The following is a 21690-nucleotide window of genomic DNA, read 5'->3' on the forward strand; positions in this document are numbered from 1 at the left end:
GGGAAGTAGGTATAAATAACCATAGTTTGCAGAGTGGAGAGATCTCCAGGAGGGGTTGTCATGTTGGCTCCTGACGGGGAACTTTTTTCCAGGACTGCGTTTTGGTGAACTGATGGGATATGTCACCGCATATGATCAATTTCTCAACTTCCTTTCCTGCCTAGCACTGAAGCACTTACCTGCACTAGTGATGGACACTAAAACAGAAAATACGCCAACAGACAGACACACCTAACAGTATATTCTTTGTGAAAATGTACAATCGCTCCAAACAAATGGGACCGTGAAGATGAGTAGGACAGATTCTCTGAATAGCTAACTTGAATCCTCAATTAAAATAGCCTTCATCTGATTTACTGGGCCACACAGACATTTATGTAATAATGGAGAAACCCGTAGAACTATTTGGCTGCAACAACAATGGAAGAGCATGTCTCTAATGCCCCATGGAAGGGTGGTGGGGGTGATTTGATACATAAGCACTCTACAACAATTATCTTTTTTTTCTTTCCCAAGGTTTGTCGAAGTCACTCGGTCTCATTGAAGGCTATGGTGGGCGTGGCAAAGGTGGGCTTCCGGCCACCCTTTCCCCAGCAGAGGAAGAGAAAGCTAAGGGCCCACATGAGAAGTACGGCTACAATTCCTACCTCAGCGAGAAAATTTCACTGGATCGCTCCATACCTGATTATCGTCCAACCAAGTAAGTCTCCTTTAGCATCAACATCGTGGAAGCACCAGGGTGAGCGATAAACAGCAGTGTCCATTTTCTCCAGGATCTCAACTCGTGCTTTTTTCCTTTCCTACTTAACTCAGTCCCAAGACAATCTTATTCCCTTGCAAACAACTGGATTGAGATCAAGACCATGAAACAGGCCAAAACATAATATATTGCGCAGAAAATGGTGGGTGGTAATGACAGAAAAGGTCAAGATGTGCTCCAGGCAGCAGAGTCCTGCCCACTATGGTCGCAGACACAGCTTGTCACGCATGTTGTCCCTCAGAATTGAGCCAAGAGGCTCTGCCTTCATTTCCTCAGTGCCGCAGACCCACTAGAGTTCTAGGGATAAACTATTGCCCCTGCGTTGTGCCTTCCCATCCTTCTAGCTGAATTGATCTCACGAGCATCCCTTCAGTTCCAATCTACACTGTGCTTTAATCAATGCAGAGCGTTATGCTGGCTTGGGCAAAAGAGGCACTTCTCTCACAGCAACAAATCAGAGATTCATAGAATCATAGACTAGAACTGGAAGGGACCTCGAGAGTTTATCAAGTCCAGTCTTCTGCACTCACAGCAGGACCAAGTGCCATCTAGATCATCCCTGAGAGATGTCTGTCCAACCTGCTCTTAAATGATGCTCCAGAGATGGAGATTCCACGGTCTCCCTAGGCAATTTATTCCAGTGTTTAACCACCCTGACAAATAGGAAGTTTTTGCTAATGTCCAACCTAAACTCCCTTGATGCAATTTAAGCCCATTGCTTCTTGTCTTATCCTCAGAGGCCAAGGAGAACAATTTTTCTCCCACCTTATAACACCCTTTTAGATACTTGAAAACTGCTATAATGTCCCCTCTCGTTCTTCTCTAAAAGCTAAACAAGCCCAGTTCTTTCAGTCTTCCCATGTAACTCATGTTTTCTAGACCTGTCATCAGTTTTTTTGCTCTTCTCTAATTTCTCCACCTCTTTCTTGAAATGTGGCACCCAGGAGTGGACTCAATAATCCAACCAAGACCTAATCTGTGCAGAGTAGAGCAGTATAGTTACTTCTTGTGTCTTACTCACAACTTGCCTGTTAATGCATCCCAGAATCATATTTGCTCTTTTTGCAGTAGTGTCACACTGTTGACTCATATTTAGCTTGTGGTCCACTATGAGCCCTAGACCTCTTTCTGCCGTACTCCTTCCCATTCTGTGTGTGAAGGGATAGACAAGCAGTCTGCCTTTCATATATGGAGATATACCTATCTCATGGAACTGGAAAGGACCTTGAGAGGTCATCGAGTCCAGTCCCTTGCCCTCACCTTCAGACCGAGTACCATTCTTGACAGATTTGCCCCAGATCCCTAAATAGCCCCCTTGAGGGCTGAACTCACAACTCTGGGTTTAGCAGGCCAGTGCTCAAACCACTGAGCTATCCCCGTGATGTGCAGCCCAGGCAGAGGAGGGCCCCAGGAAAGTGTGTGTGGGCGGGTGGGCTGGCTCCATGCGCCAAAAGGGGAGGTGCCTGGGGCAGATGGGGTGGGGCTGTCAATAGTCAGCCCGCCATGCCACCTGGAGTCTCGGCAGTGATTTAAAGGGGCCAGGGCTCTGGCTGCCACTGCCCCTTTGAATCACCAGACCCCAGGGCAATTTCCCCCTTTGCCCCACGGCTGGCAGGCCGGATCCTAGGTAACAACGGTGTAGGCCCAAGAGCAGAAGCCAAGGTGGTGCTGGAGCCCACACGAAGTTTACGATGAAAGTCTCCTAGTTCTGTATTTGCACAGCACCAGGCACAAGGGCATTCCAGTCCATGACAGGGGCTCTTTCGTAGGTGTCACAATCATACACAGAAAGACTATTCATAATCTGAGGGGGGTGCTGGTGACAGTCCCTTCCAGCCCTATGGAGGGGGTCACCAGACACGTCACTTGCAATACTGACAGGCCCACTGACGGGGGGCAAAGAGGGCCGTTGTCCTGCGACCCAGCAGTTTAGAAGGTCCCGGGGCTACTGACAGCTGCCTCTGCTATGGTGGCCAGATCCCCAGCTCCCTTTGAGTCGCCACCAGCGTGCTGCTCCTCGTGGCTCTGAGGGCTGCGGGGGCGGGGAGGGGATATGCTGAGGCCTGGCTGCCCCCAGCTGTGCCCCTTCCAGCAAAGGCCTTGCCCCTTCCAGGGGGCGCGAAGCTGGATCCTCCCATACCTTGCACTGGTAATGGGATATATGTCCACCTTCCATGTCATTAGGCCTGAGGTGGCTGTCGGCCCTGCTGGTTACCGCCATTTGATTTTACATCTGTCAGTTGCTTCCTTCACCAATTGGAGACTAGTCACTCAACTACGCAGCTGTAACAGAAGGGAGGTATGAGGAAATGCCCACAGTATGGGTCACAAGAGAGACCTTTGCAAGGCTGCGTGATCCACCTACGTATTATTTCCAGGTTTGGGCTCTGTAGCTAAGATGTGATGTATTAAGGAGGAGTGTTGTAAGCAAGGCATGAAAAATAATTCCGCCATTCTGCTCAGGACAGATAAGGCCTCAGCTGCAGTATTTTGTCCAGTTTTGGGCGCCAAACTTTGGGAAAGATGTTGACAAGTTGGAGAAAGTCCTGAAGAGAGCAATAAAAATGATCCAAGGCCTAGAAAACATGACATGTGAGGAAAGACTGAAAAAAAAAATCCAGGTTTGTTTAATCTGCGGAAGACTGAGGAGGGACATATGTCTTCAAGTATGTAAAAGGTTGTTATAAAGAAGAGGGTGATAAATTGTGCTACTTAACCACTGAGGACAGGACAAGAAGTAATGGACTTAAATTGCAGCAAAATAGATTTAGGTTAAGCACTAAGAAAATCTTCCCAACTGTCAGGGTGGTTAAGCACTGGAACAAATTGCCTAAGGAGGTTGTGCAGTCTCCATCACTGGAGGTTTGTAAGAACTGGTTAGACAATCAGCTGTCAGAGATGGTGTAGATAATGTTTAGTCCTGCCTCTCTGCAGGTTCCTTCTGGTCCTACATTTCTCTGATTCTGTGTTTAGACCTGATGGGGTGGGGGAAGGGTTGACTGCCCCAGGGCCCAGAGATTTGAAATGGTCTGGGGCGCCTGGCTGTTGCTACTATGGCAATAGCAGCATCCGGCACCCTGGGCCCTTGAAATCATCAGTGACCTGGGCAGCACACGCTGTGTGGGGCTGAAGGGCTGACTGGGGAAGCCACACTCTTTCCAGTGACCTGGAGCCACACTTGTCCAGGGCCCGTCTAAGTCTGTTAGCAGCCCTGTGAGAGCACAGTTAGCTCATGGAAGAATGCTACGTCCGTATAGATGCTGTAAAACGGAGGCTCCAAATGTCTCTGAATGGTGATGTGCTTTTTTCCCCCAGATACGTTTTAAGATGATAATGATGCTAAGCCCATAGAGATGTGAACACAAATGAGATGCCAACTCAGTCTGTTAGGCGTCTGGGCAGGGCCATTACCGGAGCTTATTTTTATTAAGGTTAATTTTAGATACGTTTAATATAGAGTGTTCTCTGAAATGGAAAGCGTCAGTATGTCTGTGATGAAACAAAAGACAGGACTATGCAGCACTTTAAAGACTAACAGGATGGTTTATTAGGTGATGAGCTTTCGTGGGCCAGACCCACTTCCTCAGATCAAATTGTGGGAGAAAATTGGCATGACTGTATATACCAAAGGGATACAATTAAAAAAAGTGTATCCCTTTGGTATATATGGTTGTGCCAATTTTCTTCCACAATTTGATCTGAGGAAGTGGGTCTGGCCCACGAAAGCTCATCACCTAATAAACCATCTTGTTAGTCTTTAAAGTGCTTCATAGTCCTGTCTTTTGTTTCAGCAAGACCAGACTAACACGGCTACATCTCTATTACTTTGTCTGCGATGTGAGTGAAGGCACCGATAAAATGTATCTAGAAAGATTAAAACACAAAAGATATATGTCCACCTTCCATGTCAGTAGGGCAATGATAAAAATATTGGTTGGAATCTGCAGACCACTGATAATGATGCAAAAAGGAGATAAGGACACATCACATGTGGGAAAGGGCTAAGGACTTAATGTCTTGGCAAACTGAAGTTCTTTACTTGCCTGCCTGCTGTTTAACTTTCCAACTCCACCCGAACAATGGAAATGGAAAATTTGCCCAGATGTTTCTAAGGGACTAAGGCTGTAACTTCCCCTTGTACAGGCACAATTTGCACTTGCATGTTGCATTAGCAAATTTGCAGATACAAATCAAAGGATTTGCACATACAGCTACCTGATTTACAAATCCTACTACAGTAAAACTCCAATAGTCCGGCATCCAATAGTCCAACACTCCTGGTAGTCCGGCATCAAAATGGCAACAGCCTAGTGAGTGACAAGGTAACAGCGGCAGCAGCTGAACTGAGCAAAAAGGGTAAAAAAGGTTTAAAAAAACTAAAACATTACAGTATACTGTATAGAGCATGTACAATAAAAAGGGTTAAAAACACTTTATATACAGTATATAATATATACAGTATATATATAACCAGTTTATAGTACCTCCTGATAGTCCGGCATATCTGATAATCCGGCACAACCTAGGTCCCATAGGTTCCGGATTATCGGAAGTCTCTTGTACATTGAAAAACTCTTGGGGTGGGCCTTCCGGATAGGAGCCCCTGACACAAACCAGAATTCCTAGCGGTAGCACAGCCACAGCCAATTTGTGAGATGAGTTTGGGAATTAACGTTCTTTGAGATCTTGGATGGGGGTTGAATTCACTCTTACATGGTTAGTTCTCACAGCTCCAGTTCGTTTTTCCGCAGAAACAACGGTCACGTCTGGCATGTTATTTTGTCTTTCCTTCCCACGGAGTTTTTTGGGTTGTTACATACACGATTGTGTGACTTGGCTAATATTTTGGGAGAGAGTTGATATGGGACATTTTGGAGTTCAATACTTCTGTGTTTGTCTCTGTGAAGCATTCCCTGGTATATTTTTGCACTTGGATTTTCAAGATTGAGTATTCTGGCATTTTAAGTGGGCGCTTTGTCTGGTTGGGGAATGATTATAACTTTGCTAGAGGATTTGGAAAAATATCATTTCTCCCCTCCTTTCCTATTTCAAGATTTGCTCCTCTATTTTCTGATGCCGAATGCTCTTTTATTGCAGATTTTATGAAGAGTTTCATACAAACCATTTAAGTCAAGTATTCTGGTCTCTGATTAAAATAGATTCAAGTTGAAGGAAATTAGCCTAAATGGATTTAAAATTGCTGCATTAGTAAGGAAAACTGTTTAAAAAAGCCCTGGCTGATAAGCATTATAAAGCATGTATTAATTTTAAATATAACTGTGAAAACATACTCAGCTCTGCTGGAGACTACTTGGCAATTATAATGCCCACAGACTCAAACTATTCATAGGTAGCAATTCCTGCTACTCAGTGTCTCTTGTTCTTCCTTTTGTTATTTTAATAAAAAGATAAAAATGAGTGCATGGCTTTTTCCTTCATGAAAATAGCTCAGCTCCAGAACTGAACTGTCTCCCATTTTCGGAGTACAGAATTCAGGGTTTCAGTCCAGGCCCCTTTCTGAAAGCAGGTTAACAAGAATATCGGATCATGCCCAGTATAAAACTGGCATTGACGCCATTTAAACGTCCTCAGGATAATTCTGCTTGTAAACCCACAGTCCCGATCTTTTGCAACATTTATTCTTCTGACCCCAGGCACCTGTTGAGCAAAAGTTGCTGGTCTGGTCAACATAGCATGCAATGATGCAGTGTAAATTACATCCACATGGAGGGTCACGACGTACCAGCTAATGGAGTAGTGAAGAGTGAATATTTGAGATCTGAAGGTCTGAGGTTCAAATTCTGACAGTAGTGTGGATTGTTACGTCCAATAGCATCGTGCATAGCTTGGGGCTTCACACAAGCTCAGTCAACTCATTTACTTTTTGACCTAAGGTGTCCGTCCTCATCTTCTGCCTAGAAAAGCGTATTTACCAGTAGACCAGCTATGCACAAAGTGCTACCCAGTGGCTCGACATGATCCACAACACCCTGACGTGCAGGCCACGGTCACACTGTCCTCCTGCGTTCTGGTATGTGACTAGTGTTGAAGGCAAAAGCTGATCATGTGTCGTTTCATTGCTGACGAAGTCAAGCACCAGTGTCTACACTGAAATCCAGATAAAACGTAGCTGCTGGTGGATAGCCACTGCCATGCATAGTGGTACTAAAGGCACTGCTTTACGCATGAATCCTCTGCTTTAATAGAGTATAACACCCTCCTAAGTGAATTGGGAAAGTAGAACTTGCCAGACTTGCCAATGGTCCATCTACTCCAGCATCCTGTCTTTAGGTAGGGGTCAGCACCAGTGACTTTGGAGGAACGTTCTAGAAACCACAGAATGGGCAGTTGTGAAACCATCTTCCCTGAGGGTATATTTCTTCCTCAGCCCTTAACCACGTATTTTTTTAAATCCCTAATTGATATGGCCGGAAGCAGGGTGACACCCTGCTTAATAACTATGGAGTTTTCATTATCTAGGTAAGTGTCTAATCACTTTCTGAATCCTAATAAAATCTGGTTCAGTGATATTTTGGCCTGGAAGTAACACGAGATTTAAGAAAAAAACAATGTCCCCAAGTGTTAGGTCTGCCTAGAACTGTGACAAGTTGGGGAAGATGAAATCGTCCTGCTGTATAGAATCTCCATTTGTTTGCCGTTAGCATGACCATGTTGTTAACGCCGCCAGAAAAAGCTAAAGTGAAAGGGGAAAAAATGGCATCGCTTTTTAAAAATGATTTTGAATATTTAATGGAACAGTCTCTTCCGTTCTCCAGCTGCCCACATGGTGCTTCCAGTCGCTGGGTAAGCCGTGGTGCAGATAGACTGGAGTCTGCTCAAGCTTGTAGTTGCTGGCCAATGGGGGTAGGGGAAAGAAATGAGCAGGAGAAGCAAATCATCCCCCACAGTCCTTTCTAAGAAATGCCCAATGACATGCCAGTGGCATTAATTATTATAATCACTCTGAGTAACAGGTTCAGAGGTTTAGTCATAGCCATGGCTCTGCACTGTTCATTTTTGGAGCTGCCTTCCCAGCTAGTCTGTGAATAACGGGCTCTTTGCCACCACCCTAGCCTCAAATTCCTGCAGGCTTTGCTCTAGCTCTTGGGCTCCAGGCATTTCTCCGAGTGGAAGGCTTAAGAAGGTTTAAGAGATACAGGGAAGCTTTTTTGTTCCAACTGGCATTCTTGTGTGACGCATATTGCAGTAGATGGTTTTGCTCTAGCTGCTTGAATGCAGATGTCGAGGGGTTAGCTAGAGTGTGCTGATATGTTGCCGCTCTCAAGCAGTACCTTGCCTCCATTTCCCCTTAAAGGGGCTCCTTATATAAACTCCACACAAGCTTTTGTCCAGTCATGCTCCCTTCTCCCAGAGTCCAATTTGTTGACGCAAAACAGAAAACGAAATTCTTCTTTCCCACTCTCCTCAAGTCTGTCTACTTAACCTCTTATGTATTTTTCCTCTTGAGTACAAACGGTATGTCTAGACTGCATCCCTCTGTGGCCAGAGGGATGTAAATTAGACATACTGAAATTGATAATGAAACAGGGATTTAAATATCCCACACTTCATTAGAATAAAAATGGCTGCTGCTTTTTGCTGCCGTGGCAATTAGCTGGCAAAAAGTGGCAGTCTAGACGGGGATTGGTTGACAAAGAAAGCCTTTTCCAACCGATCCCTTATGCCTTGTGTAACGAGGTTGACAGGATTGGTCGGAAAAGGCTTTTCTTGTTGATCAATCCCCATCTAGACTGCCGCTTTTTTTCCGGCAAATTGCTGCGGTGGCAAAAAGCGGCGGCCATTTTTATTCTAATGAAGTGTGGGATATTTAGCAATTTCAGTATTCTTTAGCAATTTCGGTATGTCTCCTTTACATCCCTCTGGCCACAGAGGGATGTAGTCTAGACATACCCTAAGTGTGTCCACACTATCAGGTTTTGTAGACAGAACTTATGTCGACACCCAAAAGTTGACAAAACAAAAATCAGCAGATGGTGTTCACATTGGTTCCCTCTGTCAACAGATCCTGTCCCACAGTGGGGGCATCCTCATCGACAGTGTGAGCAATGCATTGTGGGTATGTATACCATAGTGCAGTGTTGTGGGAAGGCAGAGCTGATCTCTGCTCTTCCTGGGATTCCCTCTGACTTCTCCCACAGCATTCTGAGCTCCCCATGCCGAGGAATGTTAAAGCAGTGCAGCATCTGTCCCCCTCCTCCTGCAGCAGCAGTCTGCCTGCCAGTGTGTTCCTCAGGGCTGGCCTTATCATGAGGCGAACTGAAGTGGTCGCCTCAGATGCCAGACTGGGGGGGGGGGGTGGGGGTGGCACTAGGATCCAGAGTGTAGAAAATTGTGTCTGCTGCTGGTGCAGCGAGGGGGGATGGGGGTGTCATTTGAGCTCCCCGCCTCAGGTGCCATGGGCCGGCCCTGGTGTTCCTAGTGCAGGGCGTAACAGAAGCAGTCCAATAATTTGCTCTTTGTTGGTTACCCAAAGGGAGCAGCTCAATCATCTAGCAGTTCCCAGAGCAGAGGTTAATACACTGAGCAAGGCAGGTATTGTGGGATACCTGCAAAAACCAGTTCTGTCAACAAAACAGACAGCGGAGTCTACACTGGCTCTTTGTCAACAATGAAGGGAGGGGAAAATAAAAAAGTCTCCCATGGGGTGGACGTTTTTTGTCACCAAAACTGGGTGTTTTTCCCAACAAAAGTCACATTGCAGTGTGAAAGCTCTCACTGTTTTGTGGCCAAAAGGCAGGTTTTGGTGACACAACTTGGTGGTGTAAACAAAGCCTCAGTCCCGACTCTTAGGATTGGCTGGAACCTGCTCACTGTTAGCAGCCTCCAATCTCTGTTGAGCAGTGCCTTCTTAGTAGTCAGGGTTGGCTGGACTCAGATTTTATTCCTAAAAGAGCAAGTCACCCTGTTACCCAATATTCATCATCTTATTGATAGAAAATAAAGTCAGGTTTCGACCTGTCAGAGATAGGTAAGGTTGAAAGCCTGGGCAGGTAGCTTCCAAATATTATTATGAGCTGATTTTAAAAACACATTGCCCTGGGTATTTTAAAAGTGATTTTTTAAAGTATTTTTGTTCTTGTTTCTTCAAGATTTCATCACAAAAATTTTTATTGTTGACATATTTCAACTGGCTCTGTAGCTGCTTGAAATCCTCCAACATTTTCAACAACATTTTGATCAAAAATCAAAATTTCAATGAAAAATATCGTAGAAAATTGGAAAAGAATGGAATTTCAAACAGTGTAATTGCTATGTAATTGTTAATGCATATGGTTGATAAGCATTTAATTTAACTGTATCTTGACAGGTTCACGGCCCTTAGTAAGAGGGGCTTGGAATACCTCTGACATTCACAACTGTGATCCCACAACATGTCTTAATATCTCTCTTCCTCAGGAAGCAAGAAACAGTGACCCCAATCATGTGTGAGGGAGACAAGGCCTTTTAAGTCTCTGGAACCTGTTTTCACAATATCTAAGACCGATAGTGAATTATGTCACCTGGCCTGCATTTAAACAGGCCAATGATGGAACCCTAGTAGTCCTAAGAACAGGTTGAGATGTTTAAGCTAAGTTAAGAAAAGAGAGACACTGTTTCCTTGCAGTGGGGTTTTAGGCAGACATGAGCATGACTTAATAAAGAAAACGCCTTTTGGGTATCCTGAGGAATAAATTTCATGAGGTATGTTTTGGGTTGGGATGGGAGCATGAGATGACTCTTAAGACCCCCATATGATTTGTAAGTATTTCAGTAGAGGAACACCCTCCATGATACTAGTGAAAATTCTCTCTCGTAACTATCTTGGGAATTAGGTCTTGTAGATGAATTTGAGAATGACCTTTTAAGCTCCTATGTATAGCCTTATTTTTCTCTCTTCCATCAATATCAATATGGGCATGTCTACACGGTATCCTAAGCTCGAAATAAGCTACACAATTTGCGCTATGCAAATTGCGTAGCTTAATTCGATGCTATTTCAAAATACCTTATTTTGAAATTTGGCACTGACGACACAGCACCAAATTTTGAAATAACTTGCTATTCCGAAATTCCCCCGAACCCTCGTGGAAAGAGGGTGACCGGGATGTCGGAATAAGCCACCCGTTATTTCAATATCTATTGCTGCTTCAACAGATGCGGAATAGCTATTTCGGGATATTTCCGGTATCCTGAATTAGCTCCACAGTGTAGACATACCCTGTGTATCCAGATATTTTTCTAAAGGAAGAGGTATACAGCAGGGGTGAGGAACTTCAGGCCCAAGGGCTGGATTCAGCCCCCGGATTTCTTGGATGTGGCTCCGAGGCTCACGCCCCCGTCCCTGCATTTGGGAGCCTGTGCTGGTGTTCCAGCCCCCATGTTGTCCCCACCATGGGGCTGGAGCACACAGAATCTACGAGGCTGCACGCCCCCCAGCTCTGATGTGTGAGGGGGTGTCTTTCTTCTTTTCAGTCAGGCACCATGTCAGTGAGGGGTCTTTGTGTGTGGCCCCCGACTGATTTTTCAGTGGGTCAGTGGCCCCCGACCCAAAAAAGGTTCCCCTCCCCTGGAATACAGGCGCTAGGAGATTGTTGACAAAGTGCTCTTTGTTCCATTTGTAAGTAAACAGGCTTCTGTAGGCAACTTAGTTCTGGTGAATGTGGTTCCAAACCTGCAGCAGGTTTAGACCTCGGGTAGCAGGTAGGAACATTCTTCTCCGCAATTTCCTTCATTTGATGAATGGATGGAACGCGTCTGTTCATGCATATTTGTGTCATAGTGTCAAGTGCTTAATCAAGTCCTGCCCATGTGTCAAAGCTCTTTGTGTTTAGCTAGCGCTCATGAGATGAGGATGAGGGGAAAGTCAGCACACTTTTTATCATTTTTAGCACTTCATTCACAATTGCGAAAATGACATTTGCCAGGGAATGGAGTTTCAAGGCCGTTTCATCACAATCTTTGTTGTTCGTTGCAAACAATAGAAAGAACTCTTTTGACCTCAATATCATTCTCACATTACGTTCTGATAACTCTTAGCATGCATATATCAGCAAGCAGAAGCGTTGCAAAGCATAGTGATTTTCTTCTACTGTCAAATGCAATATTTTTTTTTTCTTGTGAGGAATGCAGGAGAGCCTAATCAGGGAGAAGCCACCATAACATTTATAGGCTGTAAAGGCCCATTTAATTTTCATCAAAAGCTGTGCAAAAGAGGACCTCTGCATTTTCAAGCATCATTCACTCAGTCAGGGCAAAGCAAATATCAGACCCACGTTTATAGATCCCCTGCCCACACCAACCGTGCTGATGTAGACTGATTTATTGAAAACTGTGTTAAAATTACAAGCTATTACATTAAGTGTAATGGGTTTCCTAGTCTTGATTGCAGGCTAGAGGTTCTGTAGGAAAGTGTGAGATCTGGATTTTCAGCAGCCAGCCAAGGGTGAGCTGGAGTGAGCTGTTCATCACGGCGTTCCAGAGCAGACTTGTTTGTTTCTCTCTGTTTTTGTTGATGTTTGTTGTAGTTCTGCGTTCTAAGAAACAAAGTAGTGTCACGTTGTAACCTCTCGTTCCTCTCTAACAACCCTGTGCGCATACTATGAACATAAAAGGGTCAAGTTAAGGAACCTTGGGAAGGTTGCCCTAAGATCAAGCAGTTTTTGCTTTTGCATGTCCTTTTTGTAAGTATTTCACAGCTGACCTCGTTTCAGGGCATTTCTCAGGGACAAACAGTGGAGTCAAATATAAAGCTCAGATTGCTACTGGAAATAGCAGAGCTGTGCTCCCCATTGTATTCTTTTAGACCTTGGTTGATGTGTGCAAGGAGGGCTACTCATGGCAGACTTCAGTCCTGATCCTTTGCTTGTGTAAATTGATGTGGGTCCATTGATTATAGTGGTGTTATGCCTATTTACACCAGCTGAGGCTGTGGCCCTTACTTAGGCCATGTCTTCACTAAATGGAAGATTGATGCTACTGTGATTGATCATCCGGAGTTTGATTTAGCAAGTTTAGTTAAGACTTTCTAAATCAAACTCAGAGGGTGCCCCCATCGGCATCCGGTATTCCTGCTCCTGTGAGGAGTAAGAGAAGCTGATGGGAACATTTGATCCTGTGAGCCTCCTGCTGTGGGGATGGCGAGGAAACTTGAAACAAGGTATGTCAACTCCGACTATGGAATTAACGTAGCTGGAGTTGTGTATCTTGATTCTACCTTCCCTTTTAGTGTAGACCTGGTCTATGATTCTAAAGGCTGATTTGAACACTGGAGATTTTTCCATCTTAATCTCTTCTCTGTAAATGCCAGAGGAAGTTTGCTTTAAAGATGCTTTACCAAATATTAGCCTCACAGACTCAACATGAGATCTGAAAATCAGTCTGTGCTCTTTCCTTTTCATGCCTCATCACCAGCATATTATGCTCTCATTTTCACATGCAAACTCAATCTGAAATCTGAAAATCAGAATGTGCTCTTTCTGTCTCTTAAATAAAGATGCTACAGTTAGCATTTAGCGGCTTCTTATGTTGATGATGCACAAAGCACAGACGCATGCAACTTTCTCATAGGTTACTATATTGGCTCTAATAAAATATTGATATTAAATAACCAGTAATATGTTATCTTTGTTCTTAAATGTATCCACATTTTGTGAGCACATGGAGAAAATTATTCGATTTTCCATAATTTCCGTATTTGTATAATATTTGGTTCAGAACCATGAACTATACTGGCATAGAGATCCGAGACTAGATTACTTGAATTTGTATGTAATCCCATTTAAATGAATACAATTTAAAGATCATCACATAATTAAAGGTTTTTGATTTTGGGCATTATAGCACCTTGGAGATAAAAACAAACCATAGTTTAAAAATCTGAATATAGCGATGGGTAGAGGAAAAGGTAAAAGTCAAATGAGCCTTTTTGCTTGCTGATGGGAGTTCATTGTCCAGCTTTTACCATTATTTTTCAACCAAAATTTTATACTTGTACAAAGATACTCGTTTGCAAATATGTGTGTGTGTGCATTGCTGCCAGCTACAGGAGAAAATCAGAATTGCTTTACAGTCCATCTTAAGCCCTCCACTGCTAACAAGTGCTGGTGGGCCTCCTTTAGCTTATTTGATTGACGGATACTTTTGCAATAGGCGTCTCTGGGTTCTATTTCCTTTTCTGTGATCAGATTATCTGTGGTCATGATATGCAGCATGAGTGATAACTTTGAACTTTTAGTAAGACAAGAATTTTCACATGCTTAATTGTTATATATATAAAATTGTCATATATATTTATAAATATAAAATATCCTGTGGCTAGTCGATATCACTAATGGTCAATTTTCTGATCAGTTCTACTTTTTATAGCAAAAGGCTCCTACTTCTTAAACATTTCATGGCAGAAAGTTGCCATGATGTCTTATATTACCAAACCAAAATTCTTTTTACAAAACGTACTATAGGACATTTGCTAACAGAGGTAGGGTTGCCAAGTGTCCAGTTTTCACCTGGTCTGTCCGTTATTCGGGTCCCCCGTCTGGTAAAAAAAAACAGAAAAATGTCTGGTATTTCCTGTTTCCCTAGGATGGAAGCCCGGTGGGGACAATTTTACCCTGCCGTGTCTGGCGGGGACAGGGCAGTGAGGAGCGCAGCAGAGGTGTAGCGAAGGGGGGGCAGGAGGGGGCACTCTGGTCTCCCTCCTTTTTTTTCCTCCACAGAATTTTTTCTCTGTGTTTTTTTGGGTGGGGGGGGGGGGCGTGTTTGGTATTTTTTGTTAAACCTTCTGGCCACCCTAAATAGAGGGCCTGAATTAGTTAAATTAAGTGCTTCGGTGCATTGTGGAATAGGGATGGGATTCAACTTGTGTTTAAAGTTAATCACATGGCGATATGTTTGCTGAATTGGGGCCATTGAAATCAAGTTCTTGTATTATCACAAACAATTACAACTAAACTATAATTGTGACTATAAATGAACAATGTATACGTTAGTTTTGGTCTTCTTAAAACTGTGATTGTTCATTTCTTTTCCAATTCATAAAATCCAGTGAGACTGTATTTTTTCTAGTCACTAATGCAATTTGACAAAGTGTGTGTGTGGGGGGGAAGGAGGGTGGCATAATTGTAGTTGGCAACTGCATGACTGTGGTTCTTTCCCTTACTGTTATCTACCTGCTGCACAATAACTTAATTATGGAAACATTTTACAGAAACAATCTGATTCCCTATGTTTTGATTTTACATATTGCTCAGGAGATTATTTCTTGATGGAATGTAAATGGCTCCTTTTTAGTAAATAATGCACATTTTAAAATGTCCCTACATACTTACGTAGTTAAATTATAATGCCTTTTTCAGTACTTATTTCAGAATTTCTTGCATTACAACTTAAAAATATGACTGTGTGCTGGAAATAGATACTTTTAAATGCAAATTTCATGGGGAAATCTTTCAAACTATATCTTGCTTAAACCTCTAATCTATTTATCTAATTTTAAAATTTTTTGCATATAAAGATCAGAGATGCAAAATTTGCCTGAATACTTGTGTTCTGCATTCTTTAAGCATAAAGCTGTCTGTGCACCATTCTATTTTAGGCCATTTAAGAGTATGTTTGTGTGGAGAGAGGTTCTACTTCCCCCTCCACTTTATAAATTATGTAATTGATTTTCTATTGATAACTCCTTTTACAAGAAGACATGTGCCACTGAATCAGCAAAATAGAAACTAAAATAAACCTCCGCATCAGAGAATGCAGCGTGATTAGGAAAGTACATCATGAATAGCAGTCTGAAGATTTTCTTTCTTTTAAGCCTGTTCATCATTTTGCAGATGAAAATGAGGATCATTTAATGTCCTGGGTACACGTGATATTTGTGCAGAGCAAGTGAATTGAACATTCTTCAAATCAATAGGTTTAGTTTATGAAATTACACATCTATCCAATTTAGGGAGACTAGTAAGGATTTTTCTTTTCTGGCAAGATTAGAAGATAGTAAAGAGGCCAAGGTTCATACATGTGCAACAGTGTATTACAAGGAGAAAAACAGTGGTAACTGGGTAAGAGCATATAAAGCAGGTATGGTCACGTGTGTTTAATGCACACACATGCAATAAATGCCCAGTCGGCAGGTTAGAAGAAGATTATGGCCTAATTTATAACATGTAATATTTTAGCTGTTGTGCTTTGCGTCTGATCATGACAAACACATTCGCCCAATCAACCCAGCACTGGATGTTGCTATGTAAGAACGCATCTCCCAACTTTGTGGCTGTATCAATAAAACATGCATCTCAGTGCAAAGAAACTATATGCCTGTACTGAAAAGGGTCTCCTAACAGGGAAGTCCTCAGTCCGCTTCTCAATATCTCCTCCTCCCCTCCCCAGCCCGCCCCTAGAGCCAAACAACTTTGAACTCAGGGGACATTTGAATCCAGTATCCCAGCTCTGTGGTTTGGACACATTTGTACATGCTGAGCCCTGCTTTTTTATACGTGAGTGAATAATGTTTGAGCTGAAAATTTCCTGAGTTCATTAAACTCTTACTGGCCCTGCTCATGCATGTGTATAAGATGCATTTTGTATTTGGTATGCCTTGGAGATGTACCCAATGACACATTCTATATCCAAACGACACATACGAATCCGTACAATATATTGCACACGCACACTTTGTAATTGTGTCACTATTATGTCAAATCTAGATTATGATGTGGGCCATTTATGAAAAATCCTACGTCGCCATCTACCTCTGCAGGCCCCCTGACAGGAGAAGGGAGGAGGCAAAGGGAGCAGTTTCCCTGAGGCCTGGTGATTCAAACGCCCTGGCTGCCATCGCTGCTACCACAGGCGCAGCAGCGACGAGAGCCCCGGGCCCTTTAAATCGCTGCTTGAGCTAGGTGGCGCACGCTGGCAGCTCTGAAGGCTGGGTGGTGGGGATGAGTGGGGCGGGCAGTGTGGTGCACTCTGGGCAGGGCTGAGGGCTGGTTGCCCCCACTCCACCCCTTTTGCCCGAGGCCCTGCCCCCTCGGGGAGTGTGGAGCTGACTCCACCGCTACCTTGCCCAGGGACCCAGGAAATCTGTCAACCACCCCGTCCCCCATAGAGCTGTAGTACATGTGTTGCAGAGAGACACCGGTCCTTTAAGAAGGAGCAGTGCCAGTGCACCTGTGACCTACCTCATGCCAGCTGGGCACAAAAGAGGGTCACTGGGTCCTAGTGCGAGAAGAGACCTGGTGAGTCAGGGTTTCTAGAGGCAGTCAAGAAGGGCACGTGAGAGCTGCCGGGAGTGGGGAACGGGGGAGGAGAGAGTCAGGAGACTTGCAGTGCTGCCGCAGACCCAGGGTTCCCGAAGGAAGCTGTAGTTGCTTCCCAAGAGAAGGCGGATGGCAGGAGAGGGAGTTTTGCTGGTTAGAGTCCCCAAGCCGGAGAGCTGGGGCGAGAGGACTGAAGGCCAAGGAGCAGCAGAGGACTGACGAAGAGCTAGGTATGGTAAAGGACACAGGAGTGTGGTTCATAGGGTGCTGAGGGACTAGGTGCCCTAGGATTTTAAGGCTTACATGCAATGGGGTAACACGTGGAATTTATGTTGGGACTTTGTTTTGAATGACTTTCACTATATTTTGATAATAAATCATTCCCACAGAGGGGAGTTATTGAGGCGAGGAAGCTCGTAGTGGAGTTATTGGGGGCTCTGAGTAGGGAAACTGAGGCAGGCACGCCAGTCGTGCTGTGGCCTGCTGCTGGAGGGAGCTACGGGCAGGGCAGCTCTATGAAAAGAAATACAATAATGGAGGTGTAAGCAGCAGTACGTTGTTTATAGTTTGCTTTTTAAAATGTCTCTATAAGTGTATCATATGTGTTTTTTCTGAGTGGTACAGGCTGTCCTCGCTAGAAGTCCAATATACGTTCCAGAAAACTCGGACTTATAGCGAAACAATTTAAAGCTGCTTAATTTTTTTCCCGCGGCTGACCTCCATTTAAGAAGATTGGGGAGAGTGTTTTGCACAACTTATAGGGAGGAATGGGAGGATTTATAAAGCATCAGTTCCTACAAACGTCAACAATTTTAGTGTGGAACGATGTATCCCGGGGCGACTTTTAGTGGGGACGCCCTGTAATTCTGTAAATCCAGAATAAGCAATTCGGAATTTACAACTTGTAATTATAGTGCCTATATTTATTTCCTCCTAGGATCAACATCAATGACAGGAAGGAATCCAAAGTACTATTTCAGTACTATTACTCCATGTGACTCATTCAGAGATCTCTTCTAATTTAGCTAAACAACTGTGCTTTCAGAAATGCTGATGAATTTATGTTTTGTATGCGTGTGTACACTTCCCCGAATGTTAACGTGGAGGGCATACAATGCCCGTTGAAGTCAGTGGTATCCAAAACTTTTACATCTGACTGGCCATCGCCTAAAGATCCTGTCCTGGATAACTCCCGCCTCTTGCCATTGAGTCAACTTGCTTCTGCTATGGTCCCTCAGTTATACTGGCAATAAATGTGCATAATTTATAGTTTTAAATATGTGTGGAATCTTCATAAGTGCCTTCTCAAGATAGGTACTTAGGGCATGTCTACACTAGGAAATTATTTCAAAATAACTGATTTTGAAATAATAACTCCTGAAATAACTATTCTGAACTAGCATGTCCACACCACAGAGAAGCCTTAAAATTAGTCTGAGGCAGGTTCCCTTCATGTGGACACACGACTTTGAGTTAGAGCCCCAGGAAGCACTGGGGAGTAATTACTTTGAAAGACTCTGGGGAGTAGTTATTTAAACAGTGGAGAGTCCACACTATCCCTATTCCGAAATAAGCGTTATTTCCCATGGAAAGCAGGAGTACAAATTTCAAAATATGTAGGTAGCGTTTCATTAAGCTGTGGGGTTTTGTGATGCATGAGGTGAGGTGTGAGCAATGGAACTATTTGTGTAGCTCATGTAAAGATGGGCTTCTGTTTGCTGACCCTGGTTTTTCAAAGACCTTTTCAATTTCAGATTCTACCGGGCATCATATTGAAAGCTTGCCAAGCACTGCTCAGAAATACCAGGGTGGTGCAAGCTAACCAGTTTGATGAGAGTACTTAAGTGAATTTATATGAAATTTTCTACAGGCACCAGTAAAAGGAAAAAATTAATTTAATCCATCCTTAAACTATCCTCCAAGCAGTCAGTAATATGGATCCATTATTAGAGAGAAGAATTATCTACGAATTCAGTTATTTCTTTTACATTTCTCATTTTTATAATACCTATCACAGCAATGGCATCATTCCCCGCACTCTTACAGTCCATGCACAATTTATAGTCACCTACTTTATACATTTGTCCTTACCACATACGGGATATGTCACAACATTGCCTGCCTGCTAGGACATTGCCTGCCTGAGAAGTTCTTCCAATAATGGTGCATACAAATCATTGCACTTTAAATTTGGCAGGCAAAGATTCCAGCATTTATCTATCGATCTGCATAGCAAGGAGGCAACGAGCAGCTTTTCAGTAAACTCCCACCAGTGTCACTGCTAATCTAGAGTAAATTAACTGGGATTCTCAGGTGCAATATTACAGTTAAATTGCACTATGAATCCCTAATGTGCCCAGCAGTGAGTGTCAAAGCTTGGGTGCATGTAGACTGGCAATATTTTGTGCAAAAGCAGGTGCTTTTGCGCATAAACTTACCAGCTGTCTACACTGGCCGCTTGAATTTGCACAAGATCACTGACTTTGTAATGTACAAAATCAGTGCTTCTTGCACAAATAGTTTCACACTCCTGCTCGGGAAAAAGCCCCCTTGTGCAAGAATCCTTGCGCAAGAGGGCCAGTGTAGACAGGGAAGAACTGTTTTGCTCAAAAAAGCCCCAATGGCTAAAATGGCGATCGGGGCTTTCTTGTGCAAAATTGTGTCTAAACTGGCCACGGATGCTTTTGCACAAAAGCACTTTTTGCACAAAAGAATCCGTGCCAATCTAGACGCTCTTTTGCGGAAATACTTTTAACGGAAAAACTTTTCCATTAAAAGTATTTCCGCAAAATCATGCCAGTCTAGACGCAGCTCTTAAGATTTATTCAATTTACATTTCCCTAGATCTCAAAGCGCTTTAATGTAAAAGTCTCAGAAAACCCTTTTGTGGTGCTGTCAATATGCTTCCCACTTTCCTAGGCTACGTGTACACCACAGGACTTTTGCACAAAAATGTCTGGTTTTGCGCAAAAACTCGCGGCGCATCCACACCTCAAGGGTGCTTTTGTGCAAGAAAATGTATAGTGAATCGACAGCACAGAGGGGTTTTTGCGGTGTAAGTATTCCTCTTTCTACGAGGAATAACTCCTTTTTGAGCAAGAGCTCTTGCACAAGAAGGTGTGTGTGGATGGGAAATGGGGGTTTTGTGCAAAAAGAGCCTATCGAAAGAAGCAGAGGTGCCCTGGTGGCTATTCTGTGATAGCAACCAGGGCTTACTTTCGAGAGAGTGTCCATGCAACCTGGATGGTCTCTTGCGCAAAAGCACATCGCTTTTCGGATGTGATTTTGCAGTGTGGACGTGCTCTTGTGCCAAATGTTTCTGCAAAAAGCTTCTTGCGCAAGAAGCCTGCAGTGTAGACGTAGCCTAGTGAGTAAACTGATGGGACACAAGTCCTCCAGTAAACTGGACCAGGGTGTGTGTTCAACAGGTCAGTAGCAAAGCCAGGAACAGAATTTGGAAGTACCAGCTCCGAGATTCCAGTGGCTCAGCCCCAGCCTTCAAGATGTGGCATGCTCTCATCTTCCCATTAGGTCACATGGGAGTTGAGGGTGCGTAGCTCTCTACAGCCTCAAGCCACATATCTGTAATGTGCTGGACGCAGATCTTCACCATCAAGGCCACTGGCTCTGGTCAGTGCTTGTTTTCAAAAAAGCATGTCTGTGTTCAGCTATTTTCTGATAGAAATTTCCATACTTAAAAAAAAAAAAGTCCTACCTGTACCCCATTCTGAGAATTCAGTTTTGTAGTGATTTTAGCAGGTAGTCTGGACTCCTGTGTTCTGTTCCACCATGCCAGCAAACTTGGGGTTAACTACTTAATTTTTGTGCACCGCAGTTTAAAGGACTAATCATGCTAACCTCAGAGGGGGACTTGTGGAGCTTAAATAATTAATGACTTAATTAAAGGGTGCAAAAGCTGTGGTTAAACTCTTGACTGAGACTCTGGACTTGTCTATGCCACGGGTGCTACAGCAACACTGCTAAAGAGCTGTAGCTATGCTACTGTAGTGCCAAAGGGAAGGCACTTCTCACACCAACATCAGAAGCTTTTTTTTCTTTCATTGAAGGTGGCCTTGGGTGGTGGTTGATGGGTTGATGGAAGCCTTCTTCCATCAACCTGGCTGTGTCTACACTGGGGGTTAAGTTAGCATAGCTATGGTGTGCAGGGGTGTGACCATCCTTGAGCCACATATCTATGTCCATATAAATTTCAAGTGTATCCTCATAAGATGTCATTTTAACTCCCAGCTCTGCCACAGACTCCCTGTTTGGTCATGGGTAAGACACGTGTCTGTGATCCTCATTTTCCCAGCTGAAAACTAGGAAAGTGAATCTTTCCTACTTAACGGGGATATTGGGAGGATAAGTTCATGGCTGCCCAGGAGGTGCTCAGATATTTTAGTGATGGGGGCCAACTAAACACAAAGATTGCTTGATAGTTAGGGACTTTGGCAAAAGTATAAGGGATAATTAATACATCTTTTCATGTACAGAATATCCTCCTTTCACTTAATAATTCATGGTCAAGTATGAATCTATATAAAATTAGGATAATTTCTGTGAAATGTTCATCCACAAATTAGCAAATATTCTGCAGAGTTCTTTCTTACACTTCACACTACTCTTGCATTTTAACTGATTAAAAATGGTTGTGAATTCCATATTTACTCAGAACCT

The 21690-nt window shown here is 43.6% G+C and overlaps 1 protein-coding gene across 3 annotated transcripts in view; it reads left to right on the forward strand.

Annotated features, from left to right (window-relative positions):
• The window catches only part of GALNT17 (polypeptide N-acetylgalactosaminyltransferase 17), a 381950-nt gene that overhangs the window by 90021 nt on the left and 270239 nt on the right, over nucleotides 1-21690 (forward strand). For all 3 annotated transcript variants that reach the window (XM_075905117.2, XM_075905120.2, XM_075905116.2), the window contains exon 3: nucleotides 517-700. In XM_075905117.2, coding sequence (XP_075761232.2) covers nucleotides 517-700 — 184 coding nt within the window. The remainder of the gene's footprint in view (nucleotides 1-516; nucleotides 701-21690) is intronic.

Source organism: Pelodiscus sinensis, chromosome 21 (genome assembly GCF_052426305.1).
Source record: "Pelodiscus sinensis isolate ZL-2025 chromosome 21, ASM5242630v1, whole genome shotgun sequence".
Taxonomy (NCBI): Eukaryota; Metazoa; Chordata; order Testudines; family Trionychidae; genus Pelodiscus; species Pelodiscus sinensis.